Genomic DNA, 21309 nt, shown 5'->3' on the forward strand with positions numbered 1-21309 from the left:
AGCAGATCACATCTAGTTTGTCAGAAGCAACCTGTATGGAGAGACCAGTCAAGTTTGAGCGGAGGCCCCGGATGTTTGAGGTCCATACCGTTAATGAAGAGGAAGGGGGAGCATCGGGTCCAGAACAGGGGGGGGGGAGGGGTAGGGTAAGATGTGGAAGAGGAGGAAGAGGTAGGGAGAGCTGTTGAAGGTGTGTCGGAGATTTCAGAATAGCTTGGAGAAAGGGAAGAATGGGGCGGACAAAAGGTTTGATGGAGATTGGGTGAGGCACAGTGAGGTGTTATTTGAGGAGGGGGAAGAGCGAGGCAGAAGGTTGGGGGGAGATGAAGGTGAAAGTTGGAAGGGGGAAGAAGCAGGGAGGATGCTTTGAGGAGGAGGGGTGAGAGGGGCATCTAGGAGGGGAGGAGCGAGGGAGAGTCTCGGAGGGGAGGGGTGTGGGGGGAGTTTAGGAGGGAGGGGAGGGAAGGGGCAAGGGGGGAGATTTGAAAGGGATGGGTGATGGGGAGGATTTGGAGGGGAGGGGTGAGATTGGATTTTGAAAAGTGTACGATTCATGGGAAACGAACATTTTTTGCAAAATGAGTTTGAGACCTTCGAGTCAAAAATACGTTTGAGGACACTGAAGGAGGGGTGGAGTTCTGGATAGTTTAGGGAATGTAGAAAGGAGGAACTGTAAGAGATGGTATTATATATATTTTTTGGAATGAATAGATTTGGTGAGCAAGACGAAAGCATCCTTTTGTAGGAAAAGAAGAAAAGGGTGTTTTAATATATGAGAGAAAATAGATGTTCAGGGGAGAGATTATACATTTCTAACCACGTGATCGCGAACGAAGAACGAACGAACAAATAAGAACAACAAATAAACGAATAAGACCTGGGAAGGAAATATTTTTTGGGGTTTTTTTTTTTTTGAGTAGAGATATTAAACAAGGAGGTATGGGGTGAACGACTGGGACGAAACAGAGAACGAAAATAATTGCAGCGGATTCGACGAATCGCTGAGAAAAACAAAACCACAAGGTCGGAGACGGTACGGTAGCCTAAGCCTACGAGTACTAGGCCGCAGAATACTCGATACGCATTAACCGACGATTGTGTATACATGTACGAAAAATTAGCACCGAAAATTTTCCAAAAGATACGCTATAGGTACATACACCGAAGGATAGATAGTCTCGACAAAAACACAATTGAGAAAGATCACTTAGCTTCGAAAGCGTGAGCGCATGGAACAGCTTCGAAAAGACGTGACCTCGCCGTGATCTCGCGAGATCTCGATCAGCCGCTTTTGCACTTCCTCTCTCTTCCCCTTTCAACCTGAGATTTGCCTGATCTTCCATCTGCTTGGAAGTCACCTAACGTCACTGTATTACGTAAAAAGGTGCAAAAATTGATTATAAGTATGCCAATTGGTCTGTATTAAGGGGATCAGTGTCATAATGGAATCCATCATCAGAGTTGACAAGAAGTCATTAATTCTCTCGAATGACCTCATCTCAGATCATCAATTTGGCTTCAGACCAGGTCACTACTTTGGACATGCTGCTTCGACTCTTTCAACAATGGATGGAGGTTTTAATGTCAGCACTGTCGCTCTGGACATATCTCGTGCTTTTCGTACAGTCTGGCATCCCACATTACTCTCCAAACTGTCTGCCCATGGAATCCAAGGCCAACTCCACACATGACTTCCTGACTTCCTTGACTCTCGTCACCAATGTCTCAACGGAATCCTTTCTTCTCTCCCTGTCAAGGCTGGAGTACTCCAAGGTGGTTTTTTGGGGTCTAGTCCTATTCCTGATCATCATAAATGATCTCTGACTCTCTGGAAAATCCCTTTTATCTATTTGCTGAGGACTCGACCCTCTGTCATGATGTCCCTCATCATTCAGATAGGTAAGCTGCAGCCTCTTCCCTTTCTTCAGACCTTGACAAAATAACAAACTGGTCGATCACTTGGAATATGTCTTAACTCAGAGAAATCCCATATGTAGTCTCTCTCTCTCCCTCTCTCCCTCTCTCCCCCTCTCTCCCCCTCTCTCCCCCCCTCCCCCTCTCTCCCCCTCTCTCCTCCTCTCCCCCGCTCTCCCCCTCTCCCCGCTCTCCCCTCCTCTCCCCTCCTCTCCCCTCCTCTCCCCCTGTCCCCCTGTCCCCCTCTCCCCCTCTCCCCCCTCACCCCCTCTCCCCTCCTCTCCCCCTCTCCCCCTGTCCCCCTGTCCCCCTCTCCCCCCTCACCCCCTCTCCCCTTCTCTCCCCCTCTCCCCCTCTCCCCCTCTCCCCCTGTCCCCCTCTCCCCCCCTCCCCCCTCTCCCCTCTCTCCCCCTCTCTCCCCTTCTCTCCCCTTCTCTCCCCTTCTCTCCCCTTCTCTCCCCCCTCTCCCCCCATCTCCCCCCCCCCTCTCCCCCCCTCTCCCCCCCTCTCCCCCCCTCTCTCCCCCCCCTCTCTCCCCCCCTCTCTCCCCCCCTCTCTCTCCCCCTCCTCTTGGTATTCTCCTCCTGCTGTTCCATTTGTTGTGATGTGTTCTATCTCTTCCATGAGCCTTGCCTACAGTGCATTCAAAAAGTATTCAGACTCCTTCACTTTTTTCGCATTTTGTTGTTGCAGCCTTTTGCTGAAATCGTTTATATTCATTTTTTCCTCATCAATCTACACTCAATACCCCATAATGACAAAGAGAAAACAGGATTTTAGAAAGTTTTGCAAATTTATTAAAAATAAAAAACGGAAATATCACATTTACATAAGTATTCATACCCTTTGGTATGACACTCGAAATTTAGCTCAGGTGCCTCCCATTTCTCTTGATCATCTTTGAGATGTTTCTACACCTTGATTGGAGTCCACCTGTGGTAAATTCAATTGATTGGACATGATTTGGAAAGGCACACACCTGTCTATATCAGGTCTCACAGCTGACAATGCATATCAGAGCAAAAACCAAGCCATGAGGTCGAAGGAACTGCCTGCAGAGCTCAGAGACCGGATTGTGTCGAGGCACAGATCTGGGAAGCCTACAAAAAAACCTCTGCTGCATTGAAGGTTCCCAAGAGCACAGTGGCCTCCATAATTCTTAAATGGGAGAAGTTTGGAACAACCAGGACTCTTCCTAGAGCTGGCCATCCGGCCAAACTGAGCAATCGGGGGAGATGGGCCTTGGTAAGAGAGGTGACCAAGAACCTGCTGGTCACTCTGGCTGAGCTCCAGAGATCCTGTGTGGAGATGGGATAAACTTCCAGAAGGACAACCATCACTGCAACACTCCGCCGATCTGGGATTTATGCCAGAGTGGCCAGACGGAAGCCTCTCCTCAATGAAAGACACATGAAAGCCCACAGAATCTTGTTTCTCACTGTCTGAGAGTCCTTTCGGTGCTTTTTTGCAAACTGCAAGCGGGCTTTCATGCCCACCTAACAAAGCTGCAACAAAACAAAATGTGAAAAAAGTGAAGGGGTCTAAATACTTTCCTAATGCACTGTATGTATTCAAAAATAAAAAAAACCCCACAAGTTTCGTCCGAATCTGTCCATAACTTTGAGATATCCAGCTCACAAACCAACAAACAGGTGAATACATAACCTCTTTCTACCTTCGCTGGTGAAGGTTTAAACACATAAATAAACAACCAAAAATTAGCACAAATCTTACTATAATTCACCAAATGTCCATCCATCTCTGTCTGTCTTGTCTGTCCGTTCAAAGGTACCGCAAAAACAGCCGAACCGATCGCAACGATATTTTTGGGTGGGTAATCCTGGGATCTCCAGGAGTAAAATAGGGTGTATTGTTTTCCCAATTTCAGCTTTGGTCTCCAGCATTCTCAGGTTTGGACTCCTGCATAACATTCGTGTTCGCATAACGTTCATTGTGACGATGTTTTCATTGTGACGATGTTTTCATTGTGACGATGTTGTTTTCCCGGGTGCCGCTCAAACCGCCTACACCGATCGCTGCACAGCTGCACCGATCTGACTCGGTGACCTCGGACAAAGACCTTTTATAAGGACGGGTTGAATTCCTGCTTGAGAGAATTCCATCCCCCTCCCCACCATCACGGTGGTCTCTCCAACTACAATCCCACGAGATATGCAGAAAGAATGACCCAAAACCTATTATCTGCTTTCCGATTCGTATATAAACATCATTAAAAGTAAATAATGACCTCGGCCAAAGTTCAAACGACGTTTAATCTCTACATGAGAGAATTCCACATATCTATTTGGGCGGTGAATACGCTAACAGGTCGCTGTCTCCATCGATCTTGCCAAGGCCGTAACAGCTATCGGCTCAAAAGCCTTTTAACTGTTGATTTGGTAGTTTTTGTGCCACACAAACGGCTGCGCCGATCGCTGCATGGCTGCACCGATCAGACTCGGTGACCTCGGACAAAGACCTTTTATAAGGACACGGGTAAAATCCCTGCTTGAGAGAATTCCATCCCCCTCCCCGCCATCACGGCCGTCTCTCCAACTACAATCCCATGAGATATGCGGAAAGAACGACCCAAAACCTATTATCTTCTTTTCGATTCGTATATAAACATCATTAAAAGTAAATAATGACCTCAGCCAAAGTTCAAACGACGTTTAATCTCTACATGAGAGAATTCCACATATCTATTTGGGCGGTGAATACGCTAACAGGTCGCTGTCTCCATCGATCTTGCCAAGGCCGTGCCAGCTATCGGCTCAAAATCCTTTTAACTGTTGATTTGGTAGTTTTTACAGTGAAGGAAACACGTATCGGGAGTACATACGACATAGCGATTGTAAATGTGACAGCTCTGAGGCATCTTTCGCTTCGCATCGCAGTGACGGTGAGCACCAAGATGGCGGCTGTAAGATTAAAATCTGGCTTCAAGCCCCCTCACCACCCAAAGCCTTCAACCAGAAATATTAACACGCTCCTCTCCCTTCATTCCCATTCTTCAAAGCAAAGCGGTAAACATTGTTGTATCGCCATTATATATGACGAGCAACGATACCCGCCCTAATAGCGGGGCTTCAATTTGGAGGCGCGATTTACATAAACATCCGTTAAATATCACACGCAAATCATCAAAATCTAAACAGTATTTTTAGAATTTCAATAAAAAAAACCACATCATTGTTCATATCGGTAAATATTATTCCATCGTGATATCAACTGTATGCGTTTCTTTCGGGAAAAATGGAATGATTTTGTACCTCTTCTTCAGCTTAGAACTTCAGGATAGACGACATTGCTGATAAAAGTTCCTTTTCTCTCTTTGAAGTTCTTGGCAAACATTTTTATATCGTCACTGCTGCCAACACGACGCCATGGCATTATTCATAACATTCATTCATTCATTCATTTAATGATCATTAAACATTATTCTTACGCTATCATATATTCTTATTCATACGCATTATTCTTACTGATATTTTATCTTTTCATTTGGGCCTCCCAATTGAAGCCTCGCCCGTAAAGCGGGTACCGTTGCTAGTAAAGAGAAATGTGAAAAAGTGGAGAGGTGTGCAAGGGAGGAAGAAAAAGCCAAGATGTCAGAATGAACCTACCTGCCTACCTATATAGATAGATGGATAGATATTTCAGCAGTTAGTACCCAAGGGTGAAACAATGCAACAGGTACCAGCTAACAGAGATCCATCACCTGGGAAGCATAATCCACACAGAGTCAGGATATGATGCAAACGTAATCAAATGAACATAACTCCCAGCTGATTATTTGAGTGATAATCATTTGAGGCATTTGTTGAGTACACCCTTTTTAATAAAATAAAATTGTAATCAATTTTAAATTTACCATCACATGATGGACACATGGTGTTTTCTACCTCTGAGCTATGATCATATACTTTTGCATGTTTGGCTAAAGTTCCAGTCATGTATTGCAGGTTGACAGCTCATGGAGGAAGGAAAGAATTGCTTTTGTGCCGCTGTGCAAGGACGACTGTGAGCAATGGTGGAATGATTGCCGTTTGGACTACACATGTAAAAAAAATTGGCATAAGGGTTGGAACTGGACAACAGGTGAGCATGGACCATCCTGCTTTATTTTATTGATTTTAAGTGGTAGTGATTGCTTGCTTCCATTTTCTTTCAGCTGTAGTAATGGCTTCACCTCTACGTGGAAATCTGCAATTTAATAGGATGTGTGCATTCATGGGTCCTCTTCACACTTGTAAACCCCCATTAAACAAGACCGATAGTCTAACAACGGTGTCGTCGGGCTTGGGTCTGCTGAATGGAGGATCTGCTTGGCCCCCTGTCATGTGACTAGATCCTCAGCGTTTGTGCGGATTGGTGGACGTTTGTGAGGGACATACATACATACATACATACATACATACATGCATATACCGGACGGACAGACAAATGCTGTTCGAGACGGCATTGCCCTACTGGCTACATTGTGAAAAAGCTTTGGCTTTGTGGCAGAAATCGAGCATCCTCTCCATTTTTGATTTGTACATGAAACGACTTCAGGCCTGCTTGTTGGTTTTATTTTTGCTGTTTTGATCATTTGTGATTTTGGTTTTATATGGGGCATTCCAACGGAAGACTTCACAGAACTTGCTTGATTCAACCCAAAAATACGAGATGAGCTTGATCAAAAGTGAGCAGCGGCAGTGTGGCATTGAAGGCCCAAGCGGCAGTGTGGCATACACATGATGTACACTGTCGTGGCATTGCTCATGGCACATCATTATCTTTCCCCCACACAAGATCTCGTTGCTTGACGGTTCAGGATGTCACCATTGTCACCATTGTCACCATTGTCACCATGGTCACCATGGTCACCATTGTCACCATGGTCATGCGCATTTCTGTTTCGTCCTCGCGCTTGTGAAGCACCATGGTATCAGAAGGCAAGCGTTATCAAAATCTTGATGCAAATGTCAAAAGGGCATTCCAAGTGCACGTCCAAATGGATGATTAGCACAGCATACCAACAATGTAAAGGAGAATATGGCGAACTCTTCACTGTGACGATCATTCCCTGCTCGAGTCGAATCTTTGCATCAAGGTCTCTTCCCTTGCCAGGAATATTTTGGTGGGCATTTTCTTTTTTCCAGGTACGATCTGTTTTGATAGTTATGAATACCTGATGTGTTGACGACTGGGTGGGCATTGGTTTGTTTTAATCACAGAAAACCGTTTCATACATATTGTGTCCTTGATGTGCTGATTATCGTACTCGGCAAACATTTGGACGAAATCGACATTAAAAGGTTCAATGACAGATGCATTTACACTTCTTTTGTCTTGACTTTCAAAGAGACGACTCCTCTCAATATCCAGGCTTTCCAGTTTCTACCTCACCCTCCATTGTTTTGTTCTGCTTTTCTCTCAATATTGAACCCACATTCGCTTTAAGATCATGTGATGGTTTAATTGCGATTTTCCCTCGAGGGCTTCCAGCAAGCTGTCTACCCCATGTCATGTCTACCCCTAGTTACCCCTTTCCAGCTAGCTGTCTACCCCCATGTCATGTCTTCCCCTAGTTGCCCCTTCCAGCATGCTGTCTACCCCCATGTCATGTCTTCCCCTATCTACCCCTTCCAGCAAGCTGTCTACCCCCATGTCATGTCTTCCCCTATCTACCCCTTCCAGCAAGCTGTCTACCCCCATGTCATGTCTTCCTGTAGCTACCCCTTCCAGCATGCTGTCTACCCCCCATGTCATGTCTTCCCCTATCTACCCCTTCCAGCCAGCTGTCTACCCCCATGTCATGTCTTCCCCTAGCCCCTTACAGCAAGCTGTTTACCCCCATTAACCCCACCTCACTCAACCCTGTTACCTACTTCCTGTTTCCTCCCTTCCGCTCTCTCCTCTTTTGTTATTGGCTCATTCCTTTGCTTGCATGTGACTGTGGTCATGCTGTCACGACATTCCCTTGTGTTGTTCCTTCTCCAGTCACTCTTCCATAACCCCTCCTTCAGGATGTCTCTGATTCTCCTTCAGGATGTCTCTGATTCTCCTTCAGGATGTCTCTGATTCCTTAATATCTCTTCCGGGTTACTCCCTCCTCCGGTATGATAGACCTGAGCCTCGTCCTGGAGGTGGGGTTGCTATCTTTATCAAAAACTCTCTTCCTCACTCTCCCTGCACTGCCCTTTCTCCACACACCCCCAGGCGTACCTCTGGCTACGGCTTCCCCTTCGCTCCCACCTTTTGTTCATATGTGTGTTGTCCCGTCCACCAAACAGTGATGACTCCATCTACATCTCGGTGTCTGATAATATGGACCAACTTCTATCTACTCATCCCAACTCTCTCTTCCTCATATGTGGTGATTTCAATTGTCACCATGCCAGTTGGCTGGGTGTGGGTTCCTCTCTCACCAGCCATGGCGCCTCAGCAAAGGACTTCTTTCTCTGCTCTCTGGACTGCTCTCTCTCATGCACAGATTTATCCCATCTTGTCTTCAGTTGTCATACCCTTCCTCCCGTCCATGGTACATGGAATCTTGTGGTGAGGGAGTTGCCCAGAAACAACTTGCCTTCGCCTCCTGGAAAGCAAATCCAACGCAAGGAAATCTCATTTCCTTTCACAAAGCCCGAAACAAGTGTGTGTCCACCCTCAGGAGAGCCAGGAAACAATATCTCTCCTCTCTCAAGACCGAACTCTCAAACCTGTCTCCCTCTTCCAAATCCGGGTGGCGTCTGGTCAAATCTGTTTCTGGTGTTTGTTCCCCCTCCATCCCCTCCCTTACCTTTTGATTTGCTTGATCTTGATCTGAGGTATGCTGAGACACATGTGTGTCATGCCTCGCCTCGTTGATAAGCCCGCAAGGTCGCTCCGTGGAGCGGCCTGCACATATTCAACGATGTGAATTCAACTGCTTAAAAACAGCTGTTCACCACCATCTCTTATCTTTCCCCATCCAAAACCTTGATCTTTTCTACCCCCACTAATTCACCCCAGATCCACCTTGTTTGAAATTCCAACTTCTTTCCTGGAAGTCCTGGCAGTGTCCATATGTTTTATACCTCTCCCACCCCCCCCCCCCCCTTCCCATGCCTCCCCCAAAGCCCTCTCCCTCCCACATATCTCTCGATGTCCCTGCTCTCAGATGTTGTGTTTGTGTTCCTCCCCCTCTCGCCCCATCTTGTCTACCGCTCCCCATGCTATATGTTTTATGTGTCGGCTTGTCTTTCGGTGTGATTAATGTTCGCTCTTTCACGAGCCTCGATCTTGTATACAAAAAAAACAAAACAAACGGCTATACAGCTGACTCCGCTCGTGAAAAGGTTGAATGCCTCAACTCTGTGTTTGCCTCTAAATCTTGTGTCCCAAACCCATCCCTCTATGTACACTCCGCACCCAGTCATACCCAGCTGCTCCTGGACTCTGTGTCCTTTTCTCCTGACAAGGTGGAGAAGTTTCTGTCAACCCTCGACTCTGATTCTGCAACTGGACCTGACGGCATCAGCCCACGGGTCCTAAAATCCTGCTCGGCCGCTCTTTCACTCCCTCTCTATGTTCTCTTCAACATCTCTTTTCCTCAAGGTCATCTGCCATCAGCTTGGAAATCGGCCAACATCACCGCTTTACACAAAAAATGTGCAAAAACAGATCCTTGCAACTACAGACCAATCAGCCTTCTCCCAATTATCAGCAAAGTCATGGAATCCATCATTGCTTCGGTTATCAAATCTTTCCTCTTCTCCAATGGCTTGATCTCTGACCATCAATTTGGTTTCAGACCTGGTCACTCTACTCTGGACATGCTGCTTCTGCTTTCTCAACAATGGATGGAGGTCCTCAACGCCAAACACGAAATTAGAGCTGTCTCCCTTGACATATCTCGTGCCTTCGATACAGTCTGGCACCCCGCTCAGCTCACCAAACTCTCCTCCTATGGTATCCATGGAAATCTCCATGCATAGCTTGCGGACTTCCTCTCTGATCATAGTCAACGTGTGGCCCTGAATGGATTTCTCTCATCTCCCCTGCCTGTTCTGGCTGGAGTTCCCCAAGGTAGTGTTCTGGGCCCTGTGCTTTTTCTGGTCTTCATCAATGATCTCTCTAACTCTCTTGAAAATCCTCTCTACCTCTTTGCTGATGACTCCACTCTCTGCCGCTCCATTCCTAATCCCTCAGATCGGCAGTCTGCAGCCTCCTCACTCTCTGCAGACCTGGACAAATTCACAGACTGGTCAAACAAGTGGAACATGTCTTTCAATCCTGACAAATCTCACACTCTTACTATGTCTCCGAAAAGACCGACTGGGCAACCCTCCCATCTACTTTCTGAACAATTCTCTCCAAGAAGTTCTGTCACTCAAGCTTTTGCGTCTCACTATCTGAAGTGATCTTTCCTGGGAAACCCACATTTCCAAGCTGGCCTCCAAAGGCAGTCGCCGACTGGGCATCCTCCATCGTGCGAAGTCGTTCCTTGGCACACCTGAGCTCCTCACCACATACAAGGCTTTCATCCGCAGCTCAATGGAATACTGTTCTCCCCTATGGGCCGGTGCCCCTTCCTCACACCTAGATCGGCTTCACGCTGTTGAAACCAAAGCTTTCAGAATCATTGGAATCTCCCACGATGAAGCTAACTCCGAGGGCCTTTCACTCACTCACCACTGGCAGGTTGGTGGTCTTTCCGTCTGCTACCGACTCCTCTCCGGCCTTGCTCCCCCAGCTCTCTCTGGGCTCTGTCTCCCAAATTTCCTGGAAGTCCTTACAGTGTCCTTGTGTTTTATCCTTCTCCTACCCCCCCCCCCCCCCACCCCCCTTGCCATGCCTCCTCCCCACAAGCCCTCTCGCTCCCACACATCTCCCGATGCCCCTGCTCTCAAATGTTGTGTTTGTGCTTCCCCTTCTCTCCCCATCTTGTCTACCGCTCTCCTAATTATATGTTTTGTGTGTCTGTTTGATTTTTTTTGTATGATAAATGTTTGCTCTTTCACGAGCCTCGATCCTGTATACAAAATAAATAAATAATAACCCTCAACCTAATTCACCGTTTGAGAATGTGAAACCTGGTTTGCTTTGGATTCACCTGATATGCTAAATTTTTATTTAATGTTCTTAACAATGAGATTATTTTAATGTTGTATTTTAATTGTAGTCAACATTCCTTCACCGAAGCTATGGCAAAGCTTAACCAAGGGGTGAGGCCTCCATCCTGGAGTTTCACTTTTTCCTTTGAGTGCACCTGTGAATGGCCTCCTCCACTGGGCATATGTGAGAATATATAATATAAATATAAAATTTGTTCTTCTTGTCGAACTTGTTTTTCTTCCTTTCAGGCTTGTTTGCTGGTTTGGTGAAAAAATGGATTCTGTTCTCATTTTTGTCCAATTCTTTCTTCACAGGGACAAACCACTGCCCGAAGGATGCTCATTGCCGGCGGATGGACAAGGTCTTCCCCACGGCTAAACACCTTTGTGAGACCATTTGGAGCAACTCGTACAAGTTCACCAACCACAGCCACACAGATGGGCGTTGCATCCGCATGTGGTTTGACAGTGGGACCAACCCGAACGTGGCGGTGGCACGTCTCTATGCAAAGGAGATGGGCCTGTTCTCTGTCTCCGCTCCGCTCCATCCTTTCATTTCCCTGCTGGCCTCGGCCATTGTTCTGAGCTTATTGAAGGTCTAACTGGATGTCCTGGTGACAAATCTACAAGATATCGAGTTCATTTTTCTTTGAGTGACCTTAACGTGGATTCTCCTCCATTTTGTGCACATTATCGCAGGTTCGAGTGTTTTATCGACGACATTGTCAAGGCTGCTTTGTGTTGTGCATTTATGGCCCAATGTTCCCTACAAATGTGGAGCCATGTAATTTATTTCCATCCCTCTATCCGAACTTCGATAGTCCTTCGGTGCACTGACAGGTGCCAGTCGAGGTAACCGTTTCGATTCCCCCCACCCTCCCTAAATATTTGTTTGACTTTGATTTGTCACCTGGCAATCTCTTTGATGTGGAAGTTTATCTTGTGACGAGAGCACTTTGTAAAATATTGATTTCCGAGGATAAAAACGAGTTTAGTTGAAGAATGATCATTCTAGATCATCATTGGGTCGTCATCAGGTGGTACAGGTCGCACAGTTGCCTTGGACCTGTGTAGTTGGGGTGAGATTCCAGACCTGACAATAAACTGCTGCATTGGTGCTTTGCAGGTGGTGTTGTGTCAGTGTGTCGTCCATCACACGGAAGTGTTTAGCCAGGTAACCAGTTTCCTTCCTGGCGAAGGTGTCTTTTGTGAAGAGTAGATGAGCTGCCGCCAGCACCTTGAATGATTTACAACGTTCTGCCACCTTCAATCAACGTATGTCCTGGCTATCACGTGAGACTTCAGTGAGAAGTCTTCCTTGGTGGACCACAAATGAATGAGGGAAAAATTGAGGCATTTTAATGAGTTTAGTAGATTACTGACCATACCCAGCTTTAATTTCCAAGTCGTCATGATTTGCACTCTCAATAATTTGGTTTTACACTGCCATCCATTTGAACTCACATTTGTTGTGATGAGCTGAACTTGGAGTCATTTATTGTACACCGCACCTTTCCTATGCCATCTCCAGGTGCTGTATGACGTCATTGCCGGGCACCGAAGGGGGCTAGGCAATGAGGCACGCTGAAAGGGAGTACTCAGTTTTCACTCTGGTTGTTTGTTACTTGCAAAATCGAAGATTTTTCAAGTATATTGGTCGGTTGCGTTTGTTATTCTCTGTCTGTCTGTTTATTATCTTGCCAAAACGAAGTTTTTGCAAGATGTATTAGTCAGCTTGTATGTTTGTTTGTTTTTTTGTTTGTGGTTAATCATTTTTTGTTTGTCTGTCACTCGCCTCCAGGTCACAATTCTAAACCGATCCGCATGAAACCACCAAGTTGTAAAGGTCGTCACAATTAAGGTGCCTATTAATTTTGAGGACCATCAACTCCACTTGTGACCTTGATGTTTGATCATCAACTCCACTTATGACCTTGATGTTTGATCATCAACTCCACTTGTGACCTTGATGTTGGACCATCAACTCCATTTGTGACTGTTCCAATGTCAAAGTGACATTTATTTTGATGTTGGACCATCAACTCCATTTGTGACTGTTCCAATGTCAAAGTTACATTTATTTTGATGTTTGACCATCAACTCCATTTGTGACTGTTCCAATGTCAAAGTGACATTTATTTTGATGTTGGACCATCAACTCCATTTGTGACTGTTCCAAACCTTTCCAGCAGTGTGCTTATTCGGTTGTCTGGGTGTCAAAGTGACACCACACCAACTAAACAGGTTCTTCCAAAATGTAATGTTTATTTTGATCTGCTTTGCGCTAAATATTAAATGGCCTTGGGAACCCTTCATAGTGACGTAGCGACGGCGGTTTGACTTCTTTTTTTTTTTTAAATACAGGATCGAGGCTCGTGCAAGAGCTAACATTTATCACACAAAAAATCAGACACACAAAGTATATAATAAGGGGAGCGGTAGACAAGATGGGGAGAGATGGGGAAGCACAAACACAACATTTGAGAGCAGGGACATCGAGAGAACTATGTGAGGGAGAGGGCTTGGGGGGGAGGAGGCATGGGAATGGGGGTGGGGGGGGGGGGGGAGAGGTATAAAATACATGGACACTGCAAGGGCTTCAAGGAAAGAAGTTGGTATTTCAAAAAAGTGGATTTGGGGTGAAATTAACGGCGTAGAAAAGATCGAGGTTTTCTTGTGACCATAAGAGATGGTGGAGAACAGCTGTTTTAAAGACCTGGAGTGAGGAGTGGGATTGAAGAGAGTGAGGGAGTTTGTTCCAGAGGCGGGAGAAAAGGGGAATGAAGGAGTGAAGGTGAGCAGAGAGTCTTGATTTTGGCAGTTTAACCATAAGAGGGTGCTGGCAGATCTTATGCGACCTGTAGGAATATTTGGGGGACAGAGCCCAGAGAGAGCTGGGGGAGCAAGGCCGGAGAGGAGTCGGTAGAAGACAAAGACCACCAACCTGCCTGCGGTGAGTGAGTGAAAGGCCCTCGGAGTTAGCTTCATCGCGGGAGATTCCAATGATTCTGAACGCTTTGGTTTCAACAGCGTGAAGACGAGCTAGGTGTGAGGCAGGAGCACCAGCCCAGAGGGGAGAGCAGTATTCCATTGAGCTGCGGATGAAAGCCTTGTATGTGGTGAGGATCTTATTTAAATATCTGACGTCTCGATTCACACGAGAGTTCATGTTGTGGAGTACCTTGTGTCCTAACGCTTGTAAAGGAGCTTGTACATGTTTAGCCTTACTGTGAAATACAAGGATGGCAGTTTATTGCTGGGATGAGATTGAAAACCATGCTTTACAGCTCGGAAGTGGGTGTGCACACCTGGGTTAGATTCCCTGTGAAAAATGCAGTCGTAACTTCATTCACTGATCAAGCATTCTGCCATTTATCTATCCAACCCTGCTCATCAAACCCGTGTTATGCATGTTCAGCCAAGGGTCTTTTCACTTTCAACTAGCTCGCGTATTGGCCCAGGTGTCTTCACTTTCAACTAGCTCACGTATTGGCCCAGGGGTCTTTTCACTTTGAAATGGCTCACGTATTGGCCCAGGGGTCTTTTCACTTTAAATGGCTCACGTATTCGCCCAGGGGTCTTTACACTTTAAAATGGCTCACGTATTTGCCCAGGGTTCTTTTCACTTTCAACTCGCTCACGTATTGGCCCAGGTGTCTTTTCACTTTCAACTCGCTCACGTATTCACCCCGGGGTCTTTTCACTTTAAAATGGCTCACGTATTGGCCCAGGTATCTTTTCACTTTGAAATGGCTCACGTATTGGCCCAGGTATCTTTTCACTTTGAAATGGCTCACGTATTGGCCCAGGGGTCTTTTCACTTTGAAATGGCTCACGTATTGGCCCAGGTATCTTTTCACTTTGAAATGGCTCACGTATTGGCCCAGGGGTCTTTTCACTTTGGAATGGCTCATGTATTGGCCCAGGGGTCTTTTCACTTTGAAATGGCTCACGTATTGGCCCAGGTATCTTTTCACTTTGAAATGGCTCACGTATTGGCCCAGGGGTCTTTTCACTTTAAAATGGCTCATGTATTCGCCCAGGGGTCTTTTCACTTTCAACTCGCTCACGTATTGGCCCAGGTGTCTTTTCACTTTCAACTCGCTCACGTATTCGCCCCGGGGTCTTTTCACTTTAAAATGGCTCACGTATTGGCCCAGGTATCTTTTCACTTTGAAATGGCTCACGTATTGGCCCAGGGGTCTTTTCACTTTGAAATGGCTCATGTATTGGCCCAGGGGTCTTTTCACTTTGCAATGGCTCACGTATTGGCCCAGGTATCTTTTCACTTTCAAATTGCTCATGTATTGGCCCAGGTTTCTTCACTTTCAAATGGCTCACATATTGGCCCAGGGGTCTTTTCACTTTAAAATGGCTCACGTATTCACCTCAAGGGTCTTTTCACTTTCAACTCGCTCACGTATTGGCCCAGGTGTCTTTTCACTTTCAACTCGCTCACGTATTCGCCCCGGGGTCTTTTCACTTTAAAATGGCTCACGTATTGGCCCAGGGTCTTTTCACTTTGAAATGGCTCACGTATTGGCTCAGGTATCTTTTCACTTTGAAATGGCTCACGTATTGGCCCAGGGTCTTTTCACTTTGAAATGGCTCACGTATTGGCTCAGGTATCTTTTCACTTTGCAATGGCTCCCGTCTGGGCCCAGGTATCTTTTAACTTTCAAATGGCTCACGTATTGGCCCAGGGGTCTTTTGACTTTCAATTAGCTCACGCATCGGGCCAGGGGTCTTTTCACTTTCAAAAGGCTCATGCATCGGGCCAGGTGTTTTTCCCGTTTCAAATGGCTCACTAGATTTGGGGATACTTGCACTGCTGATGCAATTCCCCCTCTAAGTTGGGGCAGGTATTTTTTTACAGGATCCTGGCAACAAGTCACCTGTTCTTCATGCAAGACTGTGCACCTTTAACATCTGCCAACAATTTTTTTTGTTTGGTTATACATGATCGTGGCTCATGGAAAAGGTGGCACAGAATCCTCGGGAACAAAATTGAAAGGGGAAACACCGACAACAGGTAAGTTCGAGAGAGCAAGAGAAAGACAAGCAGCACACAAGCTAAATGAAACACGGAAGGAAGGGGAAAATGGGGATGAACACGGGAAGAAGGGGAGAATGAGGATGAACGCAGGAGGAAGGGGAAAATGGGGATGAACATGGGAAAATGGGGATGAACACAGGAAGAAGGGGAAAATGGGGATGAACATGGGAAAATAGGGATGAACACAGGCAGAAGGGGAAAATGGGGATGAACACAGGAAGAAGGGGAAATGGGGATGAACACAGGAAGAAGGGGAAAATGGGGATGAACACAGAAAGAAGGGGAAAATGGGGATGAACATGGGAAAATGGGGATGAACACAGGAAGAAGGGGAAAATGGGGATGAACACAGGAAGAAGGGGAAAATGGGGATGAACATGGGAAAATAGGGATGAACACAGGCAGAAGGGGAAAATGGGGATGAACACAGGAAGAAGGGGAAAATGGGGATGAACACAGAAAGAAGGGGAAAATGGGGATGAACTCAGGAAGAAGGGGAAAATGGGGATGAACTCAGGAAGAAGAGGAAAATGGGGATGAACACAGGAAGAAGGGGAAAATGGGGATGAACACAGGAAGAAGGGGAAAATGGGGATGAACACAGGAAGAAGGGGAAAATGGGGATGAACACAGGAAGAAGGGGAAAATGGGGATGAACACAGGAAGAAGGGGAAAATGGGGATGAACATGGGAAAATTGGGGATGAACACAGGAAGAAGGGGAAAATGGGGATGAACATGAGAAAATGGGGATGGACCCTGGAAGAAGGGGAGAATGGGGATGAACATGAGAAAATGGGAATGGACACTGGAAGAAGGGGAGAATGGGGATGAACATGAGAAAATGGGGATGGACACTGGAAGAAGGGGAGAATGGGGATGAACATGAGAGAATGGGGATGGACACTGGAAGAAGGGGAGAATGGGGATGAACATGAGAAAATGGGGGTGGACACTGGAAGAAGGGGAGAATGGGGATGAAAATGGGGATGGACACTGGAAGAAGGGGAGAATGGGGATGAACATGAGAAAATGGGGGTGGACACTGTAAGAAGGGGAGAATGGGGATGGACACTGGAAGAAGGGGAGAATGGGGATGAACATGAGAAATGGGGATGGACACTGGAAGAAGGGGAAAATGGGGATCAACACGGGAAAATGGGGATGAACATGGGAAATGGGGATGAACACAGGAAAATGGGGATGAACATGAGAAATGGGGATGGACACTGGAAGAAGGGGAAATGGGGATCAACACGGGAAAATGGGGATGAACATGGGAAATGGGGATGAACACAGGAAAATGGGGATGAACATGAGAAATGGGGATGGACACTGGAAGAAGGGGAAATGGGGATCAACACGGGAAAATGGGGATGAACATGAGAAATGGGGATGGACACTGGAAGAAGGGGAAATGGGGATCAACACGGGAAAATGGGGATGAACATGGGAAATGGGGATGAACACAGGAAAATGGGGATGGACATGGGAAGAAGGGGAAATAAGGATGAAACAAAAGGTAGAAGGGGAAATGGGACTGAAACAAAAGCAACAAACAAACTGACAACGAACGAATGAAAAGGGGTGACGAAGATTGGAATAATCACAATAACTTGTAAAAAGTGAGTAATAGTATGACTTATGGGGATTCCATGGCTTCCCATTATAGAACAATTATTTAAGTACAACTACTGTCAATGGTGAAGTGTATCACGTGAAGTCCGGTCCAGTAAAGGGAAAATGTTTAATCACCGTCTAATGCTCAAGCTACAAGCCAATCACCATCGCGCTTGATCTCCCGCTCGCCCCGTCCCTTCCCGGGAGCCCAACCTTGATCCAGATCAGGGCGTCTGCCCGATTACCGTAAAGCACAATATGTTACATTCCGTTACCGTAAAGCACAATATGTTACATTCCGTTACGGTAAAGCACAATATGTTACATTCCATTACCGTAAAGCACAATATGTTACATTCCGTTACCGTAAAGCACAATATGTTACATTCCGTTACCGTAAAGCACAATATGTTACAATCCGTTACCGTAAAGCACAATATGTTACATTCCGTTACCGTAAAGCACAATATGTTACATTCCGTTACCGTAAAGCACAATATGTTACATTCCGTTACCGTAAAGCACAATATGTTACATTCCGTTACCGTAAAGCACAATATGTTACATTCCGTTACCGTAAAGCACAATATGTTACATTCCGTTACCGTAAAGCACAATATGTTACATTCCGTTACCGTAAAGCACAATATGTTACATTCCGTTACAGTAAAGCACAATATGTTACATTCCATTACCGTAAAGCACAATATGTTACATTCCGTTACCGTAAAGCACAATATGTTACATTCCGTTACCGTAAAGCACAATATGTTACATTCCTTCCTTCTTAAGTTTACACAAACATATCTAACATACTTCCAATTGTACTCATAACATAGAATGCCCCTGTGAACCACACCAACGATTTCCAAATAAATATGGAGATAATAAATCCCACCCACAACATCCCAAATCTTCAAACACTGATAAATGATCAGCTATACATGTCAACCATCCATTAAACACGAAGTGAATTTCCCGTTCCCTTTTTGAAACCACAAAAACACAAATGACCCCCACAAACACAAATGACCCCACAAACACAAATGAAAATACCAATGACCCCCTTGTCGAACCATTGCATTTTGCCTTTGACACCAAAATACCCAAAAATATGCACAACAATAAAACCAAATCTTTGAGGAAAGTTCATTTAAGATCACAAATTCAGTTGGTTAGTGGTTTTCTGGAGCGTGAAGAGCGATGGAGCACTCCCTCTTCTGTTGATGCCACAGGAGGTGATAGTTCACTTTCCTCCACAGCAGGAATTCCCTGGAAAACATCCTTGCGAGGGCCTTCTGGAGCGTGGTCCCTGCGGAATGATATCTTTTTTTTACTTCTTTTTTTTTGTATACTGAATCGAGGCTCGTGAAAGAGCTAACATTTACTTCACAAACAAATCAACCAGACAAACAAAATATATAAAAAGAGGGAGCGGAAGACAAGATGGGGAGAGAAGGGGAAGCACACAAACACAACATTTGAGAGCAGGGAGATGTGTGGAAGGGAGAGGGCTTGGGGGCAGGAGGCGTGGGAGGGGGGGGGGGGGGGGGAGAGGTATAAAACACAAGGACACCAAGGACTTCCAGGACAGAAGTTGGTATTTCAAAAAAGTGGAATTGGGGTGAAATTAGTGGGGGTAGAAAAGATCAAGGTTTTGGATGGGGAAAGATAAGAGATGGTGGTGAACAGCTGTTTTAAAGACCTGGAGGGTGGAGTGGGATTGAAGAGAGTGAGGGAGTTTGTTCCAGAGGTGGGAGAAGAGAGGAATGAAGGAGTGAAGGTGAGCAGAGAGTCTTGATTTTGGCAGTTTGACCATAAGAGGGTTGCAGGCAGATCTTGTGCGACCTGTAGGAATATTTGCGGGACAGAGCCCAGAGAGAGCTGGGGGGGCAAGGCCAGAGAGGAGTCGGTAGAAGACGGAGAGACCACCAACCTGCCTGCAATGAGTGAGTGAGAGGCCCTTGGAGTTAGCTTCATCGTGGGAGATTCCAATGATTCTGAATGCTTTGGTTTCAACAGCGTGAAGACGAGCTAGGTGTGAGGCAGGAGCGCCAGCCCAGAGGGGAGAGCAGTATTCCATTGAGTTGCGGATGAAAGCCTTGTATGTGGTCTCAGGTGTGCCAAGGAAGGACTTCACACGACGGAGGATGCCCAGTCGGCGACTGGCTTTGGAGGCCAGATTTGAAATGTGGTTTTCCCAGGAAAGATCATGGCAGATAGTGAGACCCAAAAGCTTGAGTGACAGAACTTCTTGGAGAGGATTATTCCGAAAGTGGATAGGAGGGTTGTCCAGTCGGTCTTTTCGGAGAGACATCGTAAGAGTGTGAGATTTGTCAGGATTGAAAGACATGTTCCACTTGTTTGCCCAGTCTGTGATTTTGTCCAGGTCTGCAGAGAGTGAGGAGGCTGCAGACTGCCGATCTGAGGGATGAAGAATGGAGCGACAGAGAGTAGAGTCATCAGCAAAGAGATACAGAGGATTTTCAAGAGAGTCAGAGAGATAATTGATGAAGACCAGAAAAAGCACAGGGCCCAGAACACTGCCTTGTGGAACTCCAGCCTGAACAGGAAGAGGAGATGAGAGAAACCCATTCAGGGCCACACGTTGACTACGACTAGAGAGGAAGTCCGCCAGCCATGCATGGAGATTTCCATGGATACCAAAAGAGGAGAGTTTGGTGAGCAGAGCGGGGTGCCAGACCGCATCGAAGGCACGTGATATGTCAAGGGAGACTGCTCTAATTTCCTGTTTGGCATTGAGGACCTCCATCCATTGTTGAGAAAGCAGAAGCAGCATGTCCAGAGTAGAGTGACCAGGTCTGAAACCAAATTGATGATCAGAGATCAAGCCATTGGAGAAGAGGAAAGATTTCATATCTGAAGCAATGATGGATTCCATGACTTTGCTGATAATTGGGAGAAGGCTGATTGGTCTGTAGTTGCTGGGATCTGTTTTTGCATCTTTTTTGTGCAAAGCTGTGATGTTGGCAGATTTCCAAGCAGATGGAAGATGACCTTGAGCAAAAGAGAGGGTGAAGAGAACAGAGAGAGGGAGTGAAAGAGCGGAAGAACAGGATTTTAGGGCCCGTGGGCTGATGCCGTCAGGTCCAGTTGCAGAATCCGAGTCGAGGGTTGACAGAAACTTTTCCACCTTGTCAGGAGGAAAGGACACAGAGTCCAGGAGCAGCTGGGTACGACTGGGTATGGTGGGTACAGAGAGGGATGGGTTTGGGACACAAGATTTAGAGGCAAACACAGAGTTGAGGCATTCAGCTTTTTCACGTGCGGAGTCAGCCGTGTGGCCATTTGAGGTGAGGGAGGGGATGGAGGGGGAACAAACACCAGAAACAGATTTGACCAGACGCCACCAGGATTTGGAAGAGGGAGACAGATAAGAGAGTTCGGTCCTGAGAACGGAGAGATATTGTTTCCTGGCTCTCCTGAGGGTGGACACACACTTGTTTCGGGCTTTGTGAAAGGAAATGAGAAAAGGAAAGGAAAGGAAATTTGTGAAAGGAAAGGAAATCCTTCCCTTCAAAATCTGCTGCTCTATCCAGGGTGGTCGTCCCTACGGATGGTTCCAGTGGACCCGGTATGTCACTCGTTAAATCAGAGGCTGCCAGTCTCTCATGAT

General features: G+C 46.3%; 1 protein-coding gene across 8 annotated transcripts in view; it reads left to right on the forward strand.

Annotated features, from left to right (window-relative positions):
* The window catches only part of LOC137424378 (folate receptor alpha), a 56835-nt gene extending 44713 nt beyond the window's left edge, over nucleotides 1–12122 (forward strand). For all 8 annotated transcript variants that reach the window (XM_068111777.2, XM_078775385.1, XM_068111774.2 and 5 more), the window contains exons 4-5: nucleotides 5880–6015; nucleotides 11313–12122. In XM_068111777.2, the coding sequence (XP_067967878.1) occupies nucleotides 5880–6015; nucleotides 11313–11599 (423 nt within the window). In that variant the 3' untranslated portion in view covers nucleotides 11600–12122. The remainder of the gene's footprint in view (nucleotides 1–5879; nucleotides 6016–11312) is intronic.
* The last annotated feature ends 9187 nt before the right edge of the window (nucleotides 12123–21309 follow it).

The sequence above is a fragment of the Myxine glutinosa genome, chromosome 4 (assembly GCF_964187855.1).
Source record: "Myxine glutinosa chromosome 4, kmMyxGlut1.1, whole genome shotgun sequence".
Lineage (NCBI taxonomy): Eukaryota > Metazoa > Chordata > Myxini > Myxiniformes > Myxinidae > Myxine > Myxine glutinosa.